Source organism: Rhinoderma darwinii (assembly GCF_050947455.1).
Source record: "Rhinoderma darwinii isolate aRhiDar2 chromosome 2 unlocalized genomic scaffold, aRhiDar2.hap1 SUPER_2_unloc_37, whole genome shotgun sequence".
In the NCBI taxonomy this organism is placed as follows: Eukaryota; Metazoa; Chordata; class Amphibia; order Anura; family Rhinodermatidae; genus Rhinoderma; species Rhinoderma darwinii.
Genome location: NW_027461704.1, coordinates 311,657 through 334,921, shown reverse-complemented (window position 1 = coordinate 334,921; position 23,265 = coordinate 311,657). Strand labels below are relative to the sequence as shown.

At 52.7% G+C, this 23,265-nt stretch overlaps 1 protein-coding gene across 2 annotated transcripts; it reads right to left on the bottom strand.

Moving 5' to 3' along the window:
• Positions 1–2,966: 2,966 nt before the first annotated feature.
• On the bottom strand, positions 2,967–23,226 carry CBS (cystathionine beta-synthase). Of its 2 annotated transcripts, none has more exons than XM_075847259.1 (16): positions 23,138–23,226; positions 20,567–20,760; positions 20,384–20,490; positions 20,127–20,261; positions 15,316–15,395; positions 14,742–14,876; positions 14,431–14,500; positions 14,059–14,150; positions 12,466–12,591; positions 5,435–5,519; positions 5,248–5,353; positions 5,058–5,135; positions 4,602–4,736; positions 4,287–4,395; positions 3,858–3,942; positions 2,967–3,300 (listed from the first exon to the last, which is right to left on the bottom strand). In XM_075847259.1, the coding sequence occupies exons 2-16, from the start codon at positions 20,752–20,754 to the stop codon at positions 3,140–3,142; spliced, it is 1,692 nt and encodes a 563-aa protein (XP_075703374.1). In that variant the 5' UTR covers positions 20,755–20,760; positions 23,138–23,226; the 3' UTR covers positions 2,967–3,139. The 2 variants fall into 2 exon arrangements, with proteins under 2 accessions (XP_075703374.1, XP_075703375.1); XM_075847260.1 differs by having other exon boundaries at positions 2,967–3,297.
• Positions 23,227–23,265: the final 39 nt, after the last annotated feature.

The window sequence follows — 23,265 nt, the reverse complement described above, 5'->3', positions numbered from 1 at the left end:
AAGTGCGATACAATCATCACCATTATATCCTGTTGCACTGTATAATATGTGACATTTTGAATTACTCTATATACTTTGTATCTTGTCTGTTTGTATCGATACTGCTCTCTACCTTTTATGAATTTTTATATATACTTGTCGCACCCAACACAATATGGGTCACTGATAGGCATTATGCTTTATGGTTTTCCGTTTTGATCCTAGCTGTCCAGTCCTATGTCTAAAATATCCCATGGGTTTTACTTACTCTCAGCAGTGTTTGTTCGTACGCTTGTGTCGGGGGGAGTGTCCCGGTTTCCCTCTGATCCGTGCGTCTGTATCTAGGTAGGCGTGTCTCCACGGCGTCAGTCGCCGTCGATCCACGCCCCCTGGATGACGCGCGGTCACGGGATCACGACGGACTCTCCTATTCCTGACGCATGACGCCACCTCATACAAGCCTCCTGCCCCATGTGACCTACGTTATTGATATGATTGGACAGCTATATGTTTAAAGGGGAGGCCCCTGCTGGAGAGACGCCACCCCCGGACGAAGGCATCTCGCCGAAACGCGCGTCGGGACTGACGTTCTCTCCTTGCAGAGGGCTATTATGGGTATGTCACACACCTTATCTTCTAGGTGCCACTTCATTTAAAAACTGCTTTATTGGTTCTCAGCATCAGGCTTTGTGCTTGTTGTTATATCTGCACTGTCTACAGTCGCTTTCTATGCAGTTTCTCTGTCTCTCTGTATACATCTGCACTCTGCATTTTATAGGTCAATATACACTACCGTTCAAAAGTTTAGGGTCACCTAGAAATGTCCTTATTTTTGCAAGAAAAGCCCAGTTTTTTCCAATGAAGATAACATGAAATGAATCAGAAATCCACTCTATACATTGTTAATGTGTAAATGACTATTCTAGCTGCAAACGTCTGGTGTTTAATTCAATATCTACATAGGTGTATAGAGGCCCATTTCCAGCAACCGTCACTCCAGTGTTCTAATGGTACATTGTGTTTGCTGACTGTGTTAGAAGGCTAATGGATGATTAGAAAACACTTGAAAACCCTTGTGCAATTATGTTAGCACCGCTGTAAACAGTTTTGCTGTTTAGAGGAGCTATAAAACTGACCTTCCTTTGAGCTAGTTGAGAATCTGGAGCATTACATTTGTGGGTTCGATTAAACTCTCAAAGTGGCTAGAAAAAGAGAGTTTTCATGTGAAACTCGACAGTCTATTCTTGTTCTTAGAAATGAAGGCTATTCCATGCAAGAAATTGCCAAGAAACTGAAGATTTCCTACAACGGTGTGTACTACTCCCTTCAGAGGACAGCACAAACAGGCTCTAACCGGAGTAGAAAGAGAAGTGGGAGGCCCCGCTGCACAACTGAGCAACAAGACAAGTACATTAGAGTCTCTAGTGTGAGAAATAGACGCCTCACAGGTCCTCAACTGGCAGCTTCATTAAATAGTACCCGCAAAACGCCAGTGTCAACGTCTACAGTGAAGAGGCGACTCCGGGATGCTGGCCTTCAGGGCAGAGTGGCAAAGAAAAAGCCATATCTGAGACTGGCTAATAAAAGGAAAAGATTAATATGGGAAAAAGCTCAGACATTGGACAGAGGAAGATTGGAAAAAAGTGTTATGGACGGACGAATGGAAGTTTGAGGTGTTTGGATCACACAGAAGAACATTTGTGAGACGCAGAACAACTGAAAAGATGCTGGAAGAGCGCCTGACGCCATCTGTCAAGCATGGTGGAGGTCATGTGATGGTCTGGGGTAAAGTCGGAGATTTGTACAAGGTAAAAGGGATTGTGAATAAGGAAGGCTATCACTCCGCAACGCCATGCCATACCCTGTGGACAGCGCTTGATTGGAGCCAATTTCATCCTACAACAGGACAATGACCCAAAGCACCTCCAAATGATGCAAGAACTATTTAGGGAAGAAGCCGGCAGCTGGTATTCTATCTGTAATGGAGTGGCCAGCGCAGTCACCAGATCTCAACCCCATAGAGCTGTTGTGGGAGGAGCTTGACCGTATGGTACGCAAGAAGTGCCCATCAAGCCGATCCAACTTGTGGGAGGGGCTTCTGGAAGCATGGGGTGAAATGTCTCCCGATGACCTCAGCAAATTAACAGCTCGAATGCCAAAGGTCTGCAATGCTGGAATTGCTGCAAATGGAGCGACCAAAGCAAAGTCTGAAGGAGAAAATCATTATTTCTAACCTTGTCAATGTCTGGACTGGATTTTCTAGTCATTTTGCAACTCATTTGATAAATATAAGTGTGAGATTTCATGGAAAACACAAAATTGTCTGGGTGACCCCAAACTTTTGAACGGTAGTATATATATATATATATACAGAGGCTAGAATTATCATCTTTTTGGCATATCAACCTAGAAGCATACTGATATATTACCCTTGGCACTGTCATTTACCATTTTCTGTATGTCCTCGGTAATTGTTAAACGTCTCTTTTCATGCTCAGTATGACTTAGTTTTAATGTTGTTATATTCAATAAAAATGTAAATATTTTCGCAAAAATATATCGTGTTAAGTGTGCCCTACATTCTATAGGTTCTATATGAGCTGGGCAGGAAACGAGCCGCGGATTTACGATGACAACTACTACATTGTATGAGGAGCGGGTCTGTCACCTTAGTGTCCACCGCTACACGTCACCCCTGAACACATTCTACCGGCAAGATCTCCCCTCCTCTTTCCGTTGCTTCTGATGAAGATTTTCTAATGGGATAAACAAGATCAAGTGTGGGATAGCGCAGACCGAGAGCCCCAACCGTACATAACCAAGTTCTCACCCAACCTCGAGGCCGGACCACCCAACCAATTCCCTGTACAGACAAACTTACTAGTGACCCGGTATGAGAAATACCCCCGAAGTGGTCAGTGCAGGACCCAAAGCATAGGAGAATTATACGTGTACACCACCAATGAACACGGGAGAACACAGGCGAATGACAACTTCAGGTTTTATTGGTTTATTTTCGCCTCTTCTACAAAACTAAAAAAAAAAACATAATTATGTAACATGAAATTAAAACTGACCTACATGCAAGTATCCTTCCCCCAACATTGATGACCATGGGAACAGACATTGGGGCAATGCCACTTTCTCTTGACCCTTTCATCTAAGAAGCACTGAAATGTCTGGTCCTTTCACTGGGGTCTTTGTCACTCGATTCACTGACACGGCGTTCCCGCTCCCGTGTCACAAAGTTCAAGAGATCGATGGCAGTCACCACTCCAAAAACCATTTGCTTCTTACTGGAGGAGCCGTCATTGTGATCTGCTGAGAGAGAGCCCAACTCTTACTGACAAGTCTCTACAAGAACCGAAAACCAACCAAGCAGGGACCAGCGGGTAAAACACAATCATGCCAGGTATAGTCAGTAAGAGGGGCAAGGGAAATAGAAGAGGGACAAGAGGCAAAGCAAGGGCACCGAACACAGAAGAGGAACAAGGGCCAATAAGAGGGGCAACAGGCAGAGGAAGCGCAAGAAAGAGCAGCAAAGGAGCAACAAGGGCCAAAAAGGAGAGGCAACAGACAAAGGAGGCGCAAGGGACAAAAATAGGAGGGGCAACGGACAAAGGAGGCGCAAGGGATAAAAATAGGAGGGGCAACGGACAAAGGAGGCGCAAGGGATAAAAGTAGGAGGGGCAATGGACAAAGGAGGCGCATGGGACAAAAAGGAGAGGCAACGGACAAAAAGAATTGGGGCAACAGACAAAGGAGGCGCAAATGGACAAAAATAGGAGGGGCAACGGAAAAAAAGGAGGAAGGGCAAAAGGAAAGGAGGAGCAAAGGACAAAGATGAACGGCGATGCAGCTGTAGAGCAGCTACTTACACTGAATTTGCTCATGAACCACAAGAGCGAAGTGATCGGTCTCTAGGATGCGGGAAAGTTTCCCCAGATTGTCGTTGAGATGCACCTAGAACAGCGAGATCATCATTAAAGACTGCGGATTCCTAGGAGAGTGACTGGTGAAGGGTTATGGATTTCCCCAATACAGTGGATCAGTGGCTAAATCCACAGACCCCAATAGATCTTTAGCATCAGCATCTCAACCAAACTTCTTCTGTTTTGTTTAACAGTTTGTCTGACGATTAAAAGGAAGGCGCTGTTTGCCCCCCCCCCCCCCCAAAAAAAGTCACTCCTGACCATGGGCCCGGTGTAAAACGCAGCCAAACTGAAACATCAGATACAATCAGGGACAATGTTTTTTATCTCATACAAATGCTCTACCGACCAGTGACCACCCCCCTCCCCCCCTACCTGTGTAAACTGCTTGTAAATGACTTTGGCAACAGGATCAGAGGGTTTCACCTTCCCGGCCAGCACAGAAGAAAGCATGTTCCCGAGTGTCACCATCCCAAGCACCAACCTGCCAGATATAAGACAGCCCTAAGTGGTCAGCAGATACAAAGTCTCCGCGCAGTGATTTACCGTGTGACGTGGACAGGATTGCTTTTCAACACACGAGCAGATGTCACGGCCCAGAATGCATCAGAGTTGTGGAATCCATAATGAATAAGACCCGGCAGCAGAAATGAGACCAGAATTCTCACACGGGAGCAAAAAAAGACTCACCCAGACTCGGACACAATGGGAACCTGGTCGAAGCCTTTGTCTCGGAGAAGCTGGATGGTCTGGCTGCAGCTTACAGTTGGGAGGACGGTCAGGGGGGCAGAAAGAGACAGTGACGAAACCTTCACGTTCCACCACCTGAGTAAATGATACAAGAGCAGGAACGGATGATGATGCGCACTGTATGGGAACATGACTTATTACACAATTATCACCTGTTGGAGGTCTATAATGGATATGGGTGTATATATATATATATATATATATATATATATATGTTCAGCATCAGGAATGCCGATGTCTCCTGTCACTAATCACATGAGTCGTCGGCACACCGCTCACCTTGCTCCATATTATCATATACACTAGGGGTATCTGCACCTGAACTAATCCCGGAGCCCAAGAGTCCGGACACTAATAACCTATAGATCAGATCGAACAGAGAAGACCTCGTCTCACCAGGGTTTACTGCCCTCCAGGTCCTCCACCTTAAGAAACTGCTTCTGCGTCATCCACTTATCACTGAGGAACTTGGACCTGGGGAAAACAAAGGAAAGGGCTGTTAATAATGACGCTGGTGACTGCCCTGTACTTGTGATGTAACACCCGGAGGGGTCACTCCGGTTCCGGCAGAGACACAGACTCTTACATGTAATTGCGCACAGAGTCCGGCAGGATCACAACACATCTCTGTCCTTCTTTCAGGTCTTTTGCAGCATTCACAGCCGCACTCATAGCCGTGCCAGAGCTGCCACCTGCAGAGAGAAACGCTCATCATCGTACGCCAGCAGGGGGCGAGGTGCATGGTCACCGCTGCATTGCGCAGAGCTACTCACCGCAGAGCAGTCCTTCCTCCTTGATGAGTGCACGGGCCATGGAGAAAGACTCTTCATCATTTGTTTTATACCATTTATCAACCACCTGGCAGAAGCAGCAGAAACAGCGTCTTAGAGTCTGCACATTCTTCATCACATACAAGTGCCTTGCAAAATTATTCACCCCCCTCCCTTGGTGTTTGTCCTGTCTTCTTACATTACAACATTGAAATAAAGCAGATTTTTTTTTGGGGCGTTTGTACCATTTGACTTACACAAAACACGTCTACTACCACTGTGAAGTAGTTATGGAAGAGTCTCTCAGTGGGTAGGAAATATAAAATAGCTATTTTATAAAACAGACATGTGTGACTAACATCATATGTCTCTATAGTGGTACAGGAAGCTACGTGTTTCGACCTAGGACGACGGTCTTCATCAGGCTTATGCCTGAAGATCTTAGTCCTAGGTCAAAACGCGTAGTTTCCGAGAGACTCTTCTATAACTGGGGATTCGGCTAAATCTTCCATGCAAGTGCAGGAGCGCCTTCAACAAAGAGCTATTGTTTTTTTTAAAACCATTTGGAACCTATTCTCCACATCGGCTTTCGCTGACTTCTCACCGATGTTCACTCAGAGGGCCAGAAGACTGTCTAAGTACGGAGCACCAAGGCTCCATATGTTTGATGATCGAGTTGTGCCGACCACCTAGCACAACTCCAAAAGGTGAGTGTATTTCTCCGACATACACCCGTGTTATCACTATCCACCCTGCACCTGCGGCATCACCCCAGAGGTGAGCTCTGTCTTTTTTTTTTTCCCCCATATTACGACCACTGTGAAGTGAAACTTGCTGTGACACAAACAATCAAGACAAAAAACAGAAGAACTTTAATGTGCAAAAGTCTTCACCCCCATAGTCAATATTTGTGGTCCACCTTTTTGCTGCAGTTACAGATGCAGTCTCTTGGGGAATGTCTATTACAGATTCAGTCTCTTGGGGGATGTCTCGCAGATTCAGTCTCTTGGGGGATGTCTCGCAGATGAAGTCTCTTGGGGGATGTCTCGCAGATGAAGTCTCTTGGGGGATGTCTCGCAGATGAAGTCTCTTGGGGGGGGGTGTCTCTATTGGCTCATCACATCTAGACACTGGGATTTCTGCCAATGCTTCCAAGAAAATCTGCTCCAGGTTAGAAGGTTGTGTGGTGTTCAGCATGGTCTGGCCACGTCATAGATTCTCCATTGGATTGAGGTCTGGACTTCCAGGACTTTTCCGTGTTGCCCCTCACACCCTCCAGTGTAGACTTATCAGGATGTTTATAGTCATTGTCCTCCTGGAAGGTGAAACTCTGTCTCTCTGGCAGGCTGAAACAGGTTTTTCTCAAGAATTACCCCTTATTTCCTGCCCTCCATCTTTCCTTCATCCTGATCAGTTCTCCAGTCCTTCCCCCCGCCCCCCCCCATCATGATTTCCTGTTGAGGTGATGTTCTTGGGGGAAAAGAAAGTCTTGGGTTTGCACCGCACATAGCATTTCCCATGATGTAGAGTGTCTCCCCCGACCAGAGAACCTCCATGTGTTTGGGAATGGGGGGGAGGGGGGGGTCTTCTACACATGCTGCGTGGAGTTTCCTTCTGTTTCTTTAAATGTATTTTTTCTGGCGGCTCTTCCATAAAGCCCCACTGCGTAGTGTACATCTTATAGTGATCCTATAGACCGATACTTCCATCTCCTCTGTGTAGTGTACGTCCAGCACTCCAGCACTAGCCTGCTACCACCAAGGTACCATCTGCCTGTCCCTGCCTAGCTTCTGTTTGGCCAGCTGCTACTCCACCGGGACCAACCTCAAGAGGTAGCGACCTGGCAGTGTGCCCGCAGCGAAGACCAGATCCCTGTAGAGGGGTTAAAGGGTGAAGGTTGGTTAGACAACTCCCTTAGAGGTGGCCCTACGCCAATCTGGTGGAGTAGCCCAGTGGGTCCACCAATCTGCTTGTCATTACAGTTTGCTCGGCTCATGGACCCCGCTGGCAAATCTAAGAATGCTGTTCAAATCATACAAGAGGATATGCGAGACCTCCGAATACGCCAGGATCAGCTTTTGCAGGCGGTTAACACCATAGCAAGTTATCTGGACATCGCGCCTGTTCCTACTCCGGCAGCTCCACAAGCTGTAGCTCCGGAGCTAGAATTTAATTGCCGTTTCCACCCAGTTATAATGGAGATTCCAAAGCCTATCGAGGCTTTCTCAATCAGTGCAAGATTCACTTCAAATTGCATTCCCACCTGTTCCCTGGCAAGACATTGGTATGGTCGAATCTTCTCTGGGAACATGAAGGACCAGAGTCCTCTAATCTGCAGCTCTTCCCAGACACCTTCCGTATCGTCTTTGAAGAACCAGGCCGTACGTCCTCAGCCGTCGCTTCCATTCTCTTTCTCTACATCAAGCATGTTCGACTGTTGTAGAATATACCATCCAATTTCGCACTCTCGCAGTGGAGCTTGCCTGGAATAATGAGGCCTTCTTTCTGGGATTAGCCAGTTGGATTAAAGATGAGCTGGCAGGTCGTGATCTCCCCTCTACTCTGTATGCCCTGATTCTGCGGACTACCCACATAGACCTGAGGTACAGGGAAAACTCCCAAGAAGCCCTCCAAGAGAGGAAGTTCTCCAGACTGGTGCCTAATTTTCAAAGACTCCTGCTTCCTCCTGCCTCTGAAGAGCCTATGCAGGTTGACAGGGTCAGAACATCGGACCAGGAGCGACAGAACAGACGCGCTGCTAACTTGTGTATGTACTGTGGGAGAAAGGGTAATTTAGTGAGTCAGTGTCCTCAGAAGCCAGGAAACTCCAGCACCTAGGGTTGATAGGAGACACTACCCTAGGTGAACCAATGCCTTCTGTAAAATACTCTCCTGGACTCTCGATCAGAGTCTCTATCCTCGCTGGTGAAGCCTCACATTCTATCTCGGCCTATCAGGATTCCGGAGGCCGGGAACTTTATACACCAGGCCTTAGTAGACAGTCTCCACTTGTTCACGACTCCTCTAAAGAAATCTCTAGCGTTTGATATCCGTCTCTGAACAACTGAAGGTACAATTGGGTGTTCTACACTCAGAACGAATAGCTTTCTACCCGGGGCTTTTAATCCAATCTTGCTGGGACTACCCTGGCTTCGCAAGCATGCTCCCATTCTTGACTGGAATTCTGTAGAAATAGTTCAGTGGCGACCCCGTTGTTAACACAGCTGTCTACGTCTGGTTCGTCCTGCCCGATCTCCAGTGTCTCAGTCGCTCCCTGGTCTACCTACACAATATGCTGGTTATACGGACATGTTTAGCAGGAAGGAGGCCGAAATCTTGCTTTTCCAGATCATACAACTGCCATGTCGAGTTGCTTCCTGGGACTTCACCTCCTCATATATCCTTGCTCTCTGCCTGAGACCTAAGCCATGTCGGTATATGTCAAGGAGAACCTCGAGGGGATTTATTAGGAAGTCTACTTCTCCAGACAGAGTCTGATTTTTCTTTGTAGAGAAAAAAAAAGAAGATGGATCCCTCCGGCCCTGCGTAGACTATCGAGGTCTGAATAGGATCACGGTAAAAAAAAAAGTACCCCTTACCTCTGATCTCTGACAGTATTCATGTATCCAAGATTTTCACTAAGCTGGATCTCCGTGTGGCTTATAACTTGATACGCATTCGTAAGAGTGACGAGTGGAAAACTGCATTCAACACAGGAGACTGTCGCTATGAGGATCTCGTGATGCCCTTCGGATTATGTAATACTCCAGCTGTGTTCCAGAAATTTGTGAACGATATATTTCGGGAAATGCTGTACGTCTGCGTGGTGGTTTATCTGGACAACATCTTGATCTACTCACCTGATCTGACGGCACGTCGGAAGCATATTCGCAAAGTCCTGGCGCGGTTAAGGGGGAACAACCTCTAAGCCAAATTGGAAAAATTTATCTTCGAAAAGAAATCCTTGCCCTTCCTGGGATATACGGTTTCTGATCATTGGCTCCAGATGGATCAGGAAAAAGTAAAGTCCGTTCTACATTGGCCTCGTCCTCAAGGTCTTCGTGCTATAGGGAGGTTTCTGGGTTTTGCAAACTTCTACAGACAATTTATCCCAATTTTTTCTTTGCTTACCGCTCCCATCTCTGCCCTTACCAAGAAGGGAGCAAATACAAAGAATTGGATCCCTGAAGCTGAATCTGCACTCGGAGAGCTTAGAAAGGTCCTTCACTTCTGCCTCCGTTCTACACCATCCAGATATCTTCCGTCGGTTCTCATTGGAGGTTGAAGCTTCTTCCATTGGTGCTGGAGCACTACTCTTCAAAAAACAAACTCAAAAACGGGAAAAGCTGCCTTCTGTGGCTTTTTCTCTAAACTCTTCTCTGCAGCGGAAAGGAAATACTCCATTGGAGATCGTGAGCTCCCAGCCATCAAATTGGTCCTAGAAGAGTTAAAACATCTGTTGGAAGGTTCTGCACATCCAGTTGTCATTTTCACTGACCACAAGAACCTTACCTACTTACAGTCTGCACAACATTTAAACTCACAGCAAGCCAGGTGGTCACTTTTGTCAGATCTAACTTTCAACTTCATTTTTGTCCAGCGGACAAAAACATCAAAGCAGACGCTCTACCCCGCTCGTATGAGACAATCGACCATGAAGAGGATCTGCAGCACATCACTGACCCCTCCCGCATAACAGGTTTCCCTGATGGAATGTCTTCTCTGCAGATGATTAAAAACCTACGTCCCTCCAACAGACAAGAAGGTGGTTCTCTCCTGGGGTCACAACTCCAAGTTGGCAGGCCATTCTAAATACCCAATATTTCATCAACCGCCACTATTGGTGGCCCATGCTACCCAAGGATGTCCAGGACATTGTACCAAGTGTGCCGAAAACAAAGTTCCTCATTCCAAGCCTGCGGGTCTACTCCAACCCCTGCCGGTTCCTGATAGTCCCCGGCAGCTTATTGCCATGGATTTTTATTACAGATCTTCCTCCCTCTGCTGGATTCACCACTGTCTGGGTCGTTGTAGATCATTTCTCCAAGATGGCACATTTCATTCCTCTGTCTGGTCTTCCCTCAGTTCCTCGACTGGCGAGTCTTTTCCTTCAGCATGTCTCTCGTCTGCACGGATTGCCTCTCCACATTGTCTCTGATTGTGGCGTCCAGTTCACATCCAAATTCTAGAGAGCTCCGTGTAAACTTCTGGACGTAAAACTGGACTTCTCCAATGGCCAAGTTGAACAAGTTAATCAAGTGCTCGAAAACTCTCTCTGTCATTTCGTATCTGCTCAACATGACAACTGGGGACATCTCTGTTGATTTTTGATCTTCAGTTCAGTGTTTTCTTTGTGTCTTTATTGGATCTTTGATTATCGCCCTCCTCGCCCCCGATCGGGTAGGTTTGTTGGGCGTCTTCTTTACATTTTGTTATAATACATCTCTTGCTGCTCTGGGATATTTCTTTATATCTCAGATTTCTTCTTCTCCACTTTGTCGCTCCTTGGTCTTCATACTTATTGGTCTCAGACTCTTTCGGAACAGGTGTGTTTATATGGAGTCACGTGACACTGATTACATGAAGGCGACCTCATTCATCTATGTGACTTCTGGAGGTAATGGGTTTGACCCGACATTATTTAGGAGTTCCATAGCAGAGGAGGTGAATACATTCGTACCCACAACTTTTCAGATTTTTTTTTTTTTTTATTCCACTGGAATAATTTGGAATATTTTGTTGGGTCCATTACATAAAATCAAATTTAAAGTCTAGATTAATTTTAGTTTATAAATCAACAAAACAAGAACACCACCCAAGGTGGGGGGGGGGGGGATACTTTTGCAATGTTCATTAACTCTGTGAAACTACAATATGACATCATGTGCCATAAAAAAGGTGTTTAAGATACGTGCTTACAACAAATGGCTCCTCCCAGCCCACAGACCGCCACAAGCAGACGTCACCTCCTCCCAGCCCACAGACCGCCACAAGCAGACGTCACCTCCTCCCAGCCCACAGACCGCCACAAGCAGACGTCACCTCCTCCCAGCCCACAGACCGCCACAAGCAGACGTCACCTCCTCCCAGCCCACAGACCGCCACAAGCAGACGTCACCTCCTCCCAGCCCACAGACCACCACAAGCAGACGTCACCTCCTGCCAGCCACAGACCGTCACAAGCAGACGTCACCTCCCAGCCCAGAGACCGCCACAAGCAGATGTCACCTCCTCCCAGCCCACAGACCGCCACAAGCAGACGTCACCTCCTCCCAGCCCACAGACCGCCACAAGCAGACGTCACCTCCTGCCAGCCACAGACCGTCACAAGCAGACGTCACCTCCCAGCCCAGAGACCGCCACAAGCAGACGTCACCTACAAGCAGACATCACCTCCTCCCAGCCCACAGACCGCCACAAGCAGACGTCACCTACAAGCAGACATCACCTACAAGCAGACATCACCTCCTCCCAGCCCACAGACCGCCACAAGCAGACGTCACCTCCTCCCAGCCCACAGACCGCCACAAGCAGACGTCACCTCCTCCCAGCCCACAGACCGCCACAAGCAGACGTCACCTCCTGCCAGCCACAGACCGTCACAAGCAGACGTCACCTCCTCCCAGCCCACAGACCGCCACAAGCAGACGTCACCTACAAGCAGACATCACCTCCTCCCAGCCCAGAGACCGCCACAAGCAGACGTCACCTACAAGCAGACATCACCTCCTCCCAGCCCACAGACCGCCACAAGCAGACGTCACCTCCTCAGAGCCCACAGACCGCCACAAGCAGACGTCACCTCCTGCCAGCCACAGACCGTCACAAGCAGACGTCACCTCCCAGCCCACAGACCGCCACAAGCGGACGTCACCTCCTCCCAGCCCACACACCGCCACAAGCGGACGTCACCTCCTCCCAGCCACGGACCGCCACAAGCAGACGTCACCTCCTCCCAGCCCACGGATTACTATTTTTTTCTATTGGTTCAGTAATTTTCTAAAGATGTTCAATAACATTATCCAAGCTCTTACCGTTCGGTCCAGCACAGTAGGAATAAAGTCATATCCAATCCCTTCCACTTCATATCCCGTCTTGTCTGTCTGGTTCAGCTCTTTGGGCTCTGCTAGAATAGAACCTTCTGGATCTACTCCAACTACCTAATGAAATGTGGAAGAGGAAGACACAAGGTTATTACAGCACGTTATCCCGCCTTTCATCTCCTAATATGTCCCTGTTCATAATCATGGACCTGCCCTCGGGGCTTGTAGGACCGGCCCTGACAGAAAGCGCCGTGTGAAGGAATACGCAGGTCTTTTTAAACCTGCGAAGAACTTACGAGCTCTAAAACGTCCCTTCACCTGCCGAATGAATTCAGGGCCAAATAAATACGAGGAATCTTTATTGGGATATTCATGGCTCTTAGGGGCCACATGCCAGCGGACGTCAACCAGCGAGTGCTCCTTATACTTGTTATGTAATTAAAGGACTGACTAATAATGAGGACCGCCCTGCTAATGGTCCTGAGGCGAGGAGGGCGTTAATACGACTCTTGTAAATCTGACCGCTCTCCCGTTTGGCATTTGGTCAGCATTAAAAGCAAAAGGTCCAGCAGCGTCTGCAACCGTAAACTGTGCGTTCCTCAAGGTTTGGTCTGTGGAACTAGACACTAGAACGGGCAGGCTGCCGATAGACCTGGTCTGTGAGAACGTCCTGAGGAGGCCTCACAAGACCAAAGGGCCACAGGGACCGTCACAGACAGTGATCGTGCTGAAGTGATTCGCCAAGAAATCTTACACTAAGGGCCAGGGCAACAGCAGAGGTTTTGTGGCGGAAAAGCTGAACGCTCAGGACAAAAAAAACAATAAAGGCTACGGAAGGCGCCCGATATAAACAGTCACATGACCACTTTATAAAGCCACAGAAACAGAATAATAAACAGCTCCGAGAGCGTCAGACACTTCATGCTGTATTTTCCCCTCTTGAGCCACCCGCCAACACACTCGCCCCCCCCCACTGGAGCCGCCACAATCGTGCTCCCCCGACTGGAGCCGCCACACTCGTGCTCCCCCCCCACTGGAGCCGCCACACTCGTGCCCCCCCCCCACTGGAGCCGCCACACTCGTGCCCCCCCCCCCACTGGAGCCGCCACACTCGTGCCCCCCCCCACTGGAGCCAACACACTCGCCCCCCCCCCACTGGAGCCGCCACAATCGTGCTCCCCCCCACTGGAGCCGCCACACTCGTGCCCCCCCCCCACTGGAGCCGCCACACTCGCGACCCCCCCCATGGGGCCGCCTGCCGCCACACTCGCCCCCCTCTGGAACCGCCCGCCGCCACACTCGCGACCCCCCCACTGGAGCCGCCACACTCGTGACCCCCCCCCCCACTGGAGCCGCCACACTCGCCCCCCTCTGGAACCGCCCGCCGCCACACTCGCGACCCCCCCACTGGAGCCGCCACACTCGTGACCCCCCCCCCACTGGAGCTGACTACCGCCACACTCGCCCCCCTCTGGAGCCGCCACACTCGCCCCCTCCTCTGAAGCCGCCACACTCGCCCCCCACTCGCCCTGGTAGGCACAGATTCTACATGTTGCATCCATAGTAAATATGAATTCTCCTCACCTTGCAGTTTGGACACTTCTCTTTCAGTTTTCGTGCAAGTCCAGTAATCGTCCCTCCAGTGCCAGCTCCAACCACCACCATGTCCACGTGCCCTGGAGAAAACCAAGTAACATTTACCTATAACTGCAGCTCCGGCTTCTATTAGTCAGTGACTGTCTGGATATCAGACTATAAAGTGATCATATGTTTCTCTGGCCCCAGTGTCTGAGCAGAGGACCCCCAGCTTGCCGGACCTCGGAGTAACACGATGATGACCGGGACCTTCAGATATAAACCACCCCACGGGCGTCAGTATGAAGATCGCAGCATCTGTTCCCACTGCGGTGGTTTTGGGGTTTATCACGGCTATGTTATAGGTAGGGGCTCACATACCGTCACATTGCTGGAGGATTTCCTCGGCGGTGCTGTCATAGTGGGCGAGAGGATTGCTGGCGTTCCGGTACTAGAAGAGATGAGCTACAATGATCCAGGAGCCGCAAGGAGACATCCCCCCCATGCCTCATACCTCCCCCCGCAAACAGGGCCAGATCCACATCACACCCCGCATCCACCCGACAAGCACAGAACATGTACCCGGACCTTCACGGACCCCTCCAAGCCTAGCAGGCCCCCATCATCTGTCCAGGTACACCTGGTGTGGACGCCAGCCCTACCCCTGTGCCCCAACCCTGCGTCTCCATTACCTGATCCAGAATGTGAGAATCCGGGATCTCATTCTTTAATCTCCAAGCAACCCCAACATGTGACTCTGGGGAATCAAATCGGGCATTGGTTGGGGTGCGGACAATCTCTGCTCCCAAAGCACGTAGGATGTCTACCTGTAGAGAAAAGATCAGGGGAGGAGATGAGCGAGCACGCCCGCCCCGTGTACTATATACTTCACCCAGACGTGCCAGTGGATGTTATTAATGTGCTGCCGCTACACGTGCAAAATAGCTGCAAGGTGGCGCCGCTGAGCAGGCGCCGCACGGCCCTGGTGTAAGGACGGTCTGCGGTTACTATTAGGAATATTTCACAGCTTTTTGTGCTCTGGGCTGAGAATTGTGGCCATCCCGGTACTATATTATACCGTAGGGTATCTGTCCCCAAGATCAGGGCTCCATACCACGAAGAACAACTACCCTCATCAGATAAACATCATGTGTGCTGGATCCGAGCTTAGAGCCCCATAGTGGGTGATGGCGAGCAGTGCAGGGGCAGCGGACGGGTCACCCCCCGCGCGCTCACCCACAACACTCCGGCTGGAGCTCCACTTACTTTCTCCATGCTCATCTTCTCCGGCATCACAATAATACAGCGGTATCCCTTCACCGCAGCCGCCAGGGCCAGGCCAATCCCTGAGGAGGAAGGTTTACAAGTATCACGTTATATATATATATCACACAGTAAAAGAGGGCAGGAGGGAGAGGCTGGGGGAGGGGAGAGATGGAGGCCGTGGTCACAGAGCGGCGCAGCTAGGGTGGAATGAGTTGTAGCCAGACAAGAAGCGGATCATTCAGATAAACAAGGACATTCCACGGGGGGGGGGGGGGGGACGTCGCTCTCAGCGCCCGGAGGAGCCCGGCCGGCACCAGAAGATTCTCTCTCCACTTCCAACATTTGGACTTTTTCCCATGGAAACCAGAAAACGAGGAGCGAGTCCTGGAGGTCACAACATGTAAAAGACGCGAGGTCTGAACCGGCCCTGTAACCCCCCCCAGTCCGCTGCCCGACGTGGAGCTCCAGTACTGTCATATACAAGTAGTCACGAGATCCCTGTCCCTACACGTCAGGACCCAGGCGAGGGTATTCTCAGTCCCGTATAGGACCGGGTCACACGCTGGTGATACCTTGCGGATATCTCTCCAGTGTCCGCTCTCTGACACCTGATCATGGCCGACCCCGTACACCACCTCCTCACTGCCGTACACCACCTCCTCGCCGCCGTACACCACCTCCCCGCCGCCGTACACCGCCTCCCCGCCGCCGTACACCGCCTCCTCGCCGCCGTACACCGCCTCCTCGCCGCCGTACACCGCCTCCTCGCCGCCGTACACCGCCTCCCCGCCGCCGTACACCGCCTCCCCGCCGCCGTACACCGCCTCCCCGCCGTCGTACACCGCCTCCCCGCCGCCGTACACCGCCTCCCCGCCGCCGTACACCGCCTCCCCGCCGCCGTACACCGCCTCCTCCCCGCCGTACACCGCCTCCTCCCCGCCGTACACCGCCTCCCCGCCGCCGTACACCGCCTCCTCGCCGCCGTACACCGCCTCCTCCCCGCCGTACACCGCCTCCTCCCCGCCGTACACCGCCTCCCCGCCGCCGTACACCGCCTCCCCGCCGCCGTACACCGCCTCCCCGCCGCCGTACACCGCCTCCTCCCCGCCGTACACCGCCTCCCCGCCGCCGTACACCGCCTCCTCGCCGCCGTACACCACCTCCTCACCGCCGTACACCACCTCCCCACCGCCGTACACCACCTCCCCACCGCCGTACACCACCTCCCCACCGCCGTACACCACCTCCCCACCGCCGTACACCACCTCCTCACCGCCGTACACCACCTCCCCCCCCTCCATCACATAATCCAGTACCCTCCGCCCCCTCCATCACATAATCCAGTACCCACCTCCCCCTCCTTCCATCACATAATCCAGTACCCACCTCCCCCTCCTTCCATCACATAATCCAGTACCCACCTCCCCCTCCTTCCATCACATAATCCAGTACCCACCTCCCCCTCCTTCCATCACATAATCCAGTACCCACCTCCCCCTCCTTCCATCACATAATCCAGTACCCACCTCCCCCTCCTTCCATCACATAATCCAGTACCCACCTCCCCCTCCTTCCATCACATAATCCAGTACCCACCTCCCCCTCCTTCCATCACATAATCCAGTACCCACCTCCCCCTCCTTCATCACATAATCCAGTACCCACCTCCCCCTCCTTCCATCACATAATCCAGTACCCACCTCCCCCTCCTTCCATCACATAATCCAGTACCCACCTCCCCCTCCTTCCATCACATAATCCAGTACCCACCTCCCCCTCCTTCCATCACATAATCCAGTACCCACCTCCCCCTCCTTCCATCACATAATCCAGTACCCACCTCCCCCTCCTTCCATCACATAATCCAGTACCCACCTCCCCCTCCTTCCATCACATAATCCAGTACCCACCTCCCCCTCCTTCCATCACATAATCCAGTACCCACCTCCCCCTCCTTCCATCACATAATCCAGTACCCACCTCCCCCTCCTTCCATCACATAATCCAGTACCCACCTCCCCCTCCTTCCATCACATAATCCAGTACCCACCTCCCCCTCCTTCCATCACATAATCCAGTACCCACCTCCCCCTCCTTCCATCACATAATCCAGTACCCACCTCCCCCTCCTTCCATCACATAATCCAGTACCCACCTCCCCCTCCTTCCATCACATAATCCAGTACCCACCTCCCCCTCCTTCCATCACATAATCCAGTACCCACCTCCCCCTCCTTCCATCACATAATCCAGTAACCCACCTCCCCCATCATATAATCCAGTACCCACCTCCCCCTCCATCACATAATCCAGTACCCACCTCCCCCTCCATCACATAATCCAGTACCCACCTCCCCCTCCATCCATCACATAATCCAGTACCCACCTCCCCCTCCATCACATAATCCAGTACCCACCTCCCCCCCCCTCCATCACATAATCCAGTACCCACCTCCCCCCCTTCCATCACATAATCCAGTACCCACCTCCCCCTCCATCACATAATCCAGTACCCACCTCCCCCTCCTCCATCACATAATCCAGTACCCACCTCCCCCTCCTCCATCACATAATCCAGTACCCACCTCCCCCCCCCTCCATCACATAATCCAGTACCCACCTCCCCCTCCATCACATAATCCAGTACCCACCTCCCCCTCCATCACATAATCCAGTACCCACCTCCCCCCCTCCATCATATAATCCGGTACCCACCTCCCCTCCATCACATAATCCGGTACCCACCTCCCCCTCCTTCCATCACATAATCCAGTACCCACCTCCCCCTCCTTCCATCACATAATCCAGTACCCACCTCCCCCTCCTTCCATCACATAATCCAGTACCCACCTCCCCCTCCTTCCATCACATAATCCAGTACCCACCTCCCCCTCCTTCCATCACATAATCCAGTACCCACCTCCCCCTCCTTCCATCACATAATCCAGTACCCACCTCCCCCTCCTTCCATCACATAATCCAGTACCCACCTCCCCCTCCTTCCATCACATAATCCAGTACCCACCTCCCCCTCCTTCCATCACATAATCCAGTACCCACCTCCCCCTCCTTCCATCACATAATCCAGTACCCACCTCCCCCTCCTTCCATCACATAATCCAGTACCCACCTCCCCCTCCTTCCATCACATAATCCAGTACCCACCTCCCCCTCCTTCCATCACATAATCCAGTACCCACCTCCCCCTCCTTCCATCACATAATCCAGTACCCACCTCCCCCTCCTTCCATCACATAATCCAGTACCCACCTCCCCCCTCCTTCCATCACATAATCCAGTACCCACCTCCCCCTCCATCACATAATCCAGTACCCACCTCCCCCTCCATCCATCACATAATCCAGTACCCACCTCCCCCTCCATCACATAATCCAGTACCCACCTCCCCCTCCATCACATAATCCAGTACCCACCTCCCCCTCCTTCCATCACATAATCCAGTACCCACCTCCCCCTCCTCCCATCACATAATCCAGTACCCACCTCCCCCTCCATCACATAATCCAGTACCCACCTCCCACTCCTTGCATCACATAATCCAGTACCCACCTCCCCCTCCTTCCATCACATAATCCAGTACCCACCTTCCCCTCCTTGCATCACATAATCCAGTACCCACCTCCCCCTCCTTCCATCACATAATCCAGTACCCACCTCCCCCTCCATCATATAATCCAGTACCCACCTCCCCCTCCATCACATAATCCAGTACCCACCTCCCCCTCCATCACATAATCCAGTACCCACCTCCCCCTGCTCCATTACATAATCCAGTACCCACCTCCCCCTCCATCACATAATCCAGTACCCACCTCCCCCTCCTTCCATCACATAATCCAGTACCCACCTCCCCAACCTTGCATCACATAATCCAGTACCCACCTCCCCCTCCTTCCATCACATAATCCAGTACCCACCTCCCCCTCCTTCCATCACATAATCCAGTACCCACCTCCCCCTCCTTCCATCACATAATCCAGTACCCACCTCCCCCTCCTTCCATCACATAATCCAGTACCCACCTCCCCCTCCTTCCATCACATAATCCAGTACCCACCTCCCCCTCCTTCCATCACATAATCCAGTACCCACCTCCCCCTCCTTCCATCACATAATCCAGTACCCACCACCCCCATCACATAATCCAGTACCCACCTCCCCCATCACATAATCCAGTACCCACCTCCCCCTCCATCACATAATCCAGTACCCACCTCCCCCTCCATCACATAATCCAGTACCCACCTCCCCCATCACATAATCCAGTACCCACCTCCCCCTCCATCCATCACATAATCCAGTACCCACCTCCCCCCTCCATCACATAATCCAGTACCCACCTCCCCCTCCTTCCATCACATAATCCAGTACCCACCTCCCCCTCCTTCCATCACATAATCCAGTACCCACCTCCCCCTCCTTCCATCACATAATCCAGTACCCACCTCCCCCTCCTTCCATCACATAATCCAGTACCCACCTCCCCCTCCATCACATAATCCAGTACCCACCTCCCCCATCACATAATGCAGTACCCACCTCCCCCCTCCTCCCATCACATAATCCAGTACCCACCTCCCCCTCCATCACATAATCCGGTACCCACCTCCCCTCCATCACATAATCCAGTACCCACCTCCCCCTCCATCACATAATCCAGTACCCACCTCCCCCTCCATCACATAATCCAGTACCCACCTCCCCCCCCTCCATCACATAATCCAGTACCCACCTCCCCCTCCTTCCATCACACTATAGGGGGCGCTGTGATCCCATAGAGGAGTGCTCACCGGTGTTTCCTGACGTTGGTTCTATGATGGTGTCTCCTGGCTTGAGAATCCCCTCTCTCTCGGCATCCTCCACCATCCGCAGACTGATGCGATCCTTCACGCTACCTCCAGCATTGAAGTACTCACACTTGGCCACTGCAAGAACAGACACGAGGATGAGGAACCTAGAAACGTACGTAGCTGGGGACCGTGCAGGGACTGTGATGGAAGCGGGGACGATGGACAAGACACGGAGACACAAGACGGCAGCTACTCACATAGTTCACACTTCAGGCCGTGCCGCTTCCCGATCTTGTTGATCCTGACGAGCGGGGTGTGACCGATCTTCTGCAGGATGTTTGGGAGGATGGACGGACTGGGGGAGCTGGAAGAGAAAAGATCTATCAGGTGGAGCCCAGTAATGAGACACGGCTGAGGTATCTAGAAGTGGCGGGACTCACAGGGACTCATGGTGGTGCGGGGACTCCGCGTGGCACTTTCCCAGCTGCCACGTGCACTTGCTGGGGAGGTCCGGGCGGATCCACTTCCTGTCTGCCCCGAGCTCTGCGTTTACACCGCCATTGATTACGTGATTGTCAGTGAGGTGAGGACAAGAGACCGATTCTGAGACGGGGGGGACAGACGGCATGATGACCTGAAGACAGAAACAAGGGGTTAAAAGACAACTCCCTGGCGCCGCATGCTCTATGTGCAGGACAATACACTGCGAGCGCAGCACAGAGATCTAAAGGAGGAGACGATCCGCGGGATCTAGATCAGGGCTCATAGAAGCCGCTCCACAATAGTCCGGGGTAGGACCACGTGGAGGACACCAACAAGGCCCAAAGAGGGTGAAACCAAACCGTCCTCTCCACCTGACTCATAACTCCAGTCACACAAGAGATTCCCAAAATACACCTCCAGGGGGCAGTCACGGTGCAGTCAGAATGATCTTCTGCCAGGTGAGAGAACGGTGAGGAGATACAGCTGGTGAAGTATCATCTGGGGCCGCACGCTACCGGGGCCGCACAGCAGTTAAAGGGGAGTTCCATAATGTCCATATAAAGAGACCCTGAGGATGAGCCAATAGGAGCAGCAGCCAATGTACAGAGTCGTTCACATCAATGACGCAGAGGATTGGACGTCAGATTTCCAGTATCTTCTACAGACGCCGTGATGTGTGACGTCCGGGCTCAGACTTCACCTCCGGGATCTTCTCACGTGTCCACCACATTAAAAGATGGATTTCCCCTTTAAATAACCTGAATTACTGACCGCTCCAGAATAAATACACCTCACCTAAAGCAAACGTCACTCCCCCACACCTGCGACAGGTACACGACGGAAATACACCTGACACTAGTAACCATGACTCATCACAACCAGCTGAGGAAGCAGCCCAGAGACTGACCACCGGGGAGCCGCAACCCAGAGACTGACCACCGGGGAGCCGCAACCCAGAGACTGACCAACGGGGGAGCCGCAACCCAGAGACTGACCAACGGGGGAGCCGCAACCCAGAGACTGACCAACGGGGGAGCCGCAACCCAGAGACTGACCAACGGGGGAGCCGCAACCCAGAGACTGACCAACGGGGAGCCGCACCCCAGAGACTGACCAACGGGGAGCCGCAACCCAGAGACTGACCAACGGGGAGCCGCACCCCAGAGACTGACCAACGGGGAAGCCGCAACCCAGAGACTGACCAACGGGGAGCCGCAACCCAGAGACTGACCACCGGGGAGCCGCACCCCAGAGACTGACCACAGGGGGAGCCGCAACCCAGAGACTGACCACAGGGGGAGCCGCAACCCAGAGACTGACCACCGGGGAGCCGCAACCCAGAGACTGACCACCAGGGGAGCCGCACCCCAGAGACTGACCACCGGGGAGCCGCACCCCAGAGACTGACCAACGGGGAGCCGCACCCCAGAGACTGACCAACGGGGAGCCGCACCCCAGAGACTGACCAACGGGGAGCCGCACCCCAGAGACTGACCACCGGGGGAGCCGCACCCCAGAGACTGACCACCGGGGAGCCGCACCCCAGAGACTGACCACCGGGGAGCCGCACCCCAGAGACTGACCAACGGGGAGCCGCAACCCAGAGACTGACCACAGGGGGAGCCGCAACCCAGAGACTGACCACAGGGGGAGCCGCAACCCAGAGACTGACCACCGGGGGAGCCGCAACCCAGAGACTGACCAGCGTGGGGAGGAGCCAACACAGAGACTGACCAACGGGGGGAGGAGCCAACACAGAGACTGACCACCGAGGGAGCCGCACCCCAGAGACTGACCACCGGGGGATGAGGCAACGCAGAGACTGACCGCTGGGGGGAGGAAGCACCCCAGAGACTGACCGCCGGGGGGAGGAAGCACCCCAGACACTGACCGCCGGGGGGAGCCGCACCACAGAGACTGACCACCGGGGGGAGGAGCCACCCCAGACACTGACCACCGGGGGGAGGAGCCACCCCAGACACTGACCACCGGGGGGAGGAGCCACCCCAGAGACTGACCGCCGGGGGGAGGAAGCACCCCAGACACTGACCACCGGGGGGAGGAGCCACCCCAGAGACTGACCGCCGGGGGGAGGAGCCACCCCAGAGACTGACCGCCGGGGGGAGGAAGCACCCCAGACACTGACCACCGGGGGGAGGAGCCACCCCAGAGACTGACCACCGGGGGGAGGAGCCACCCCAGAGACTGACCACCGGGAGGAGGAGCCAACACAGAGACTGACCACCGGGGGGAGGAGCCAACACAGAGACTGACCACCGGGGGGAGGAGCCAACACAGAGACTGACCACCGGGGGGGAGGAGCCAACACAGAGACCACCGGGGGGAGGAGCCAACACAGAGACTGACCACCGGGGGGAGGAGCCAACACAGAGACTGCTCACCGGGGGAGGAGCCAACCCAGACACTGACCACAGGCGGAGCGGCTCTCATGATACAGCAGTTTAGGTCACGTAAAAAGATGAGGGACTGGCACCAGGACAACACGTGTTTCTTCATGGACCCCTCACCTGATTGCGGCGGTTCTCGGTATCACCCGGTTGTTGCGGCGGTTCTCGGTATCACCCGGTTGTTGTTGCGGCGGTTCTCGGTATCACCCGGTTGTTGCAGCGGTTCTCCGTATCACCCGGTCGGGGTC

Coding starts and splice junctions, on each gene's coding strand:
- CBS (XM_075847259.1), bottom strand. CDS start 20,754: ATGCCGTCTGTCCCCCCCGTCTCAGAATCGGTCTCTTGTCCTCACCTC. Junction 14,151..14,430: donor AATCCTCCAGCAATGTGACG/GTATGTGAGCCC, acceptor GGTTTTCTCCAG/GGCACGTGGACATGGTGGTG. Junction 12,592..14,058: donor AGAAGTGTCCAAACTGCAAG/GTGAGGAGAATT, acceptor ACATTTCATTAG/GTAGTTGGAGTAGATCCAGA.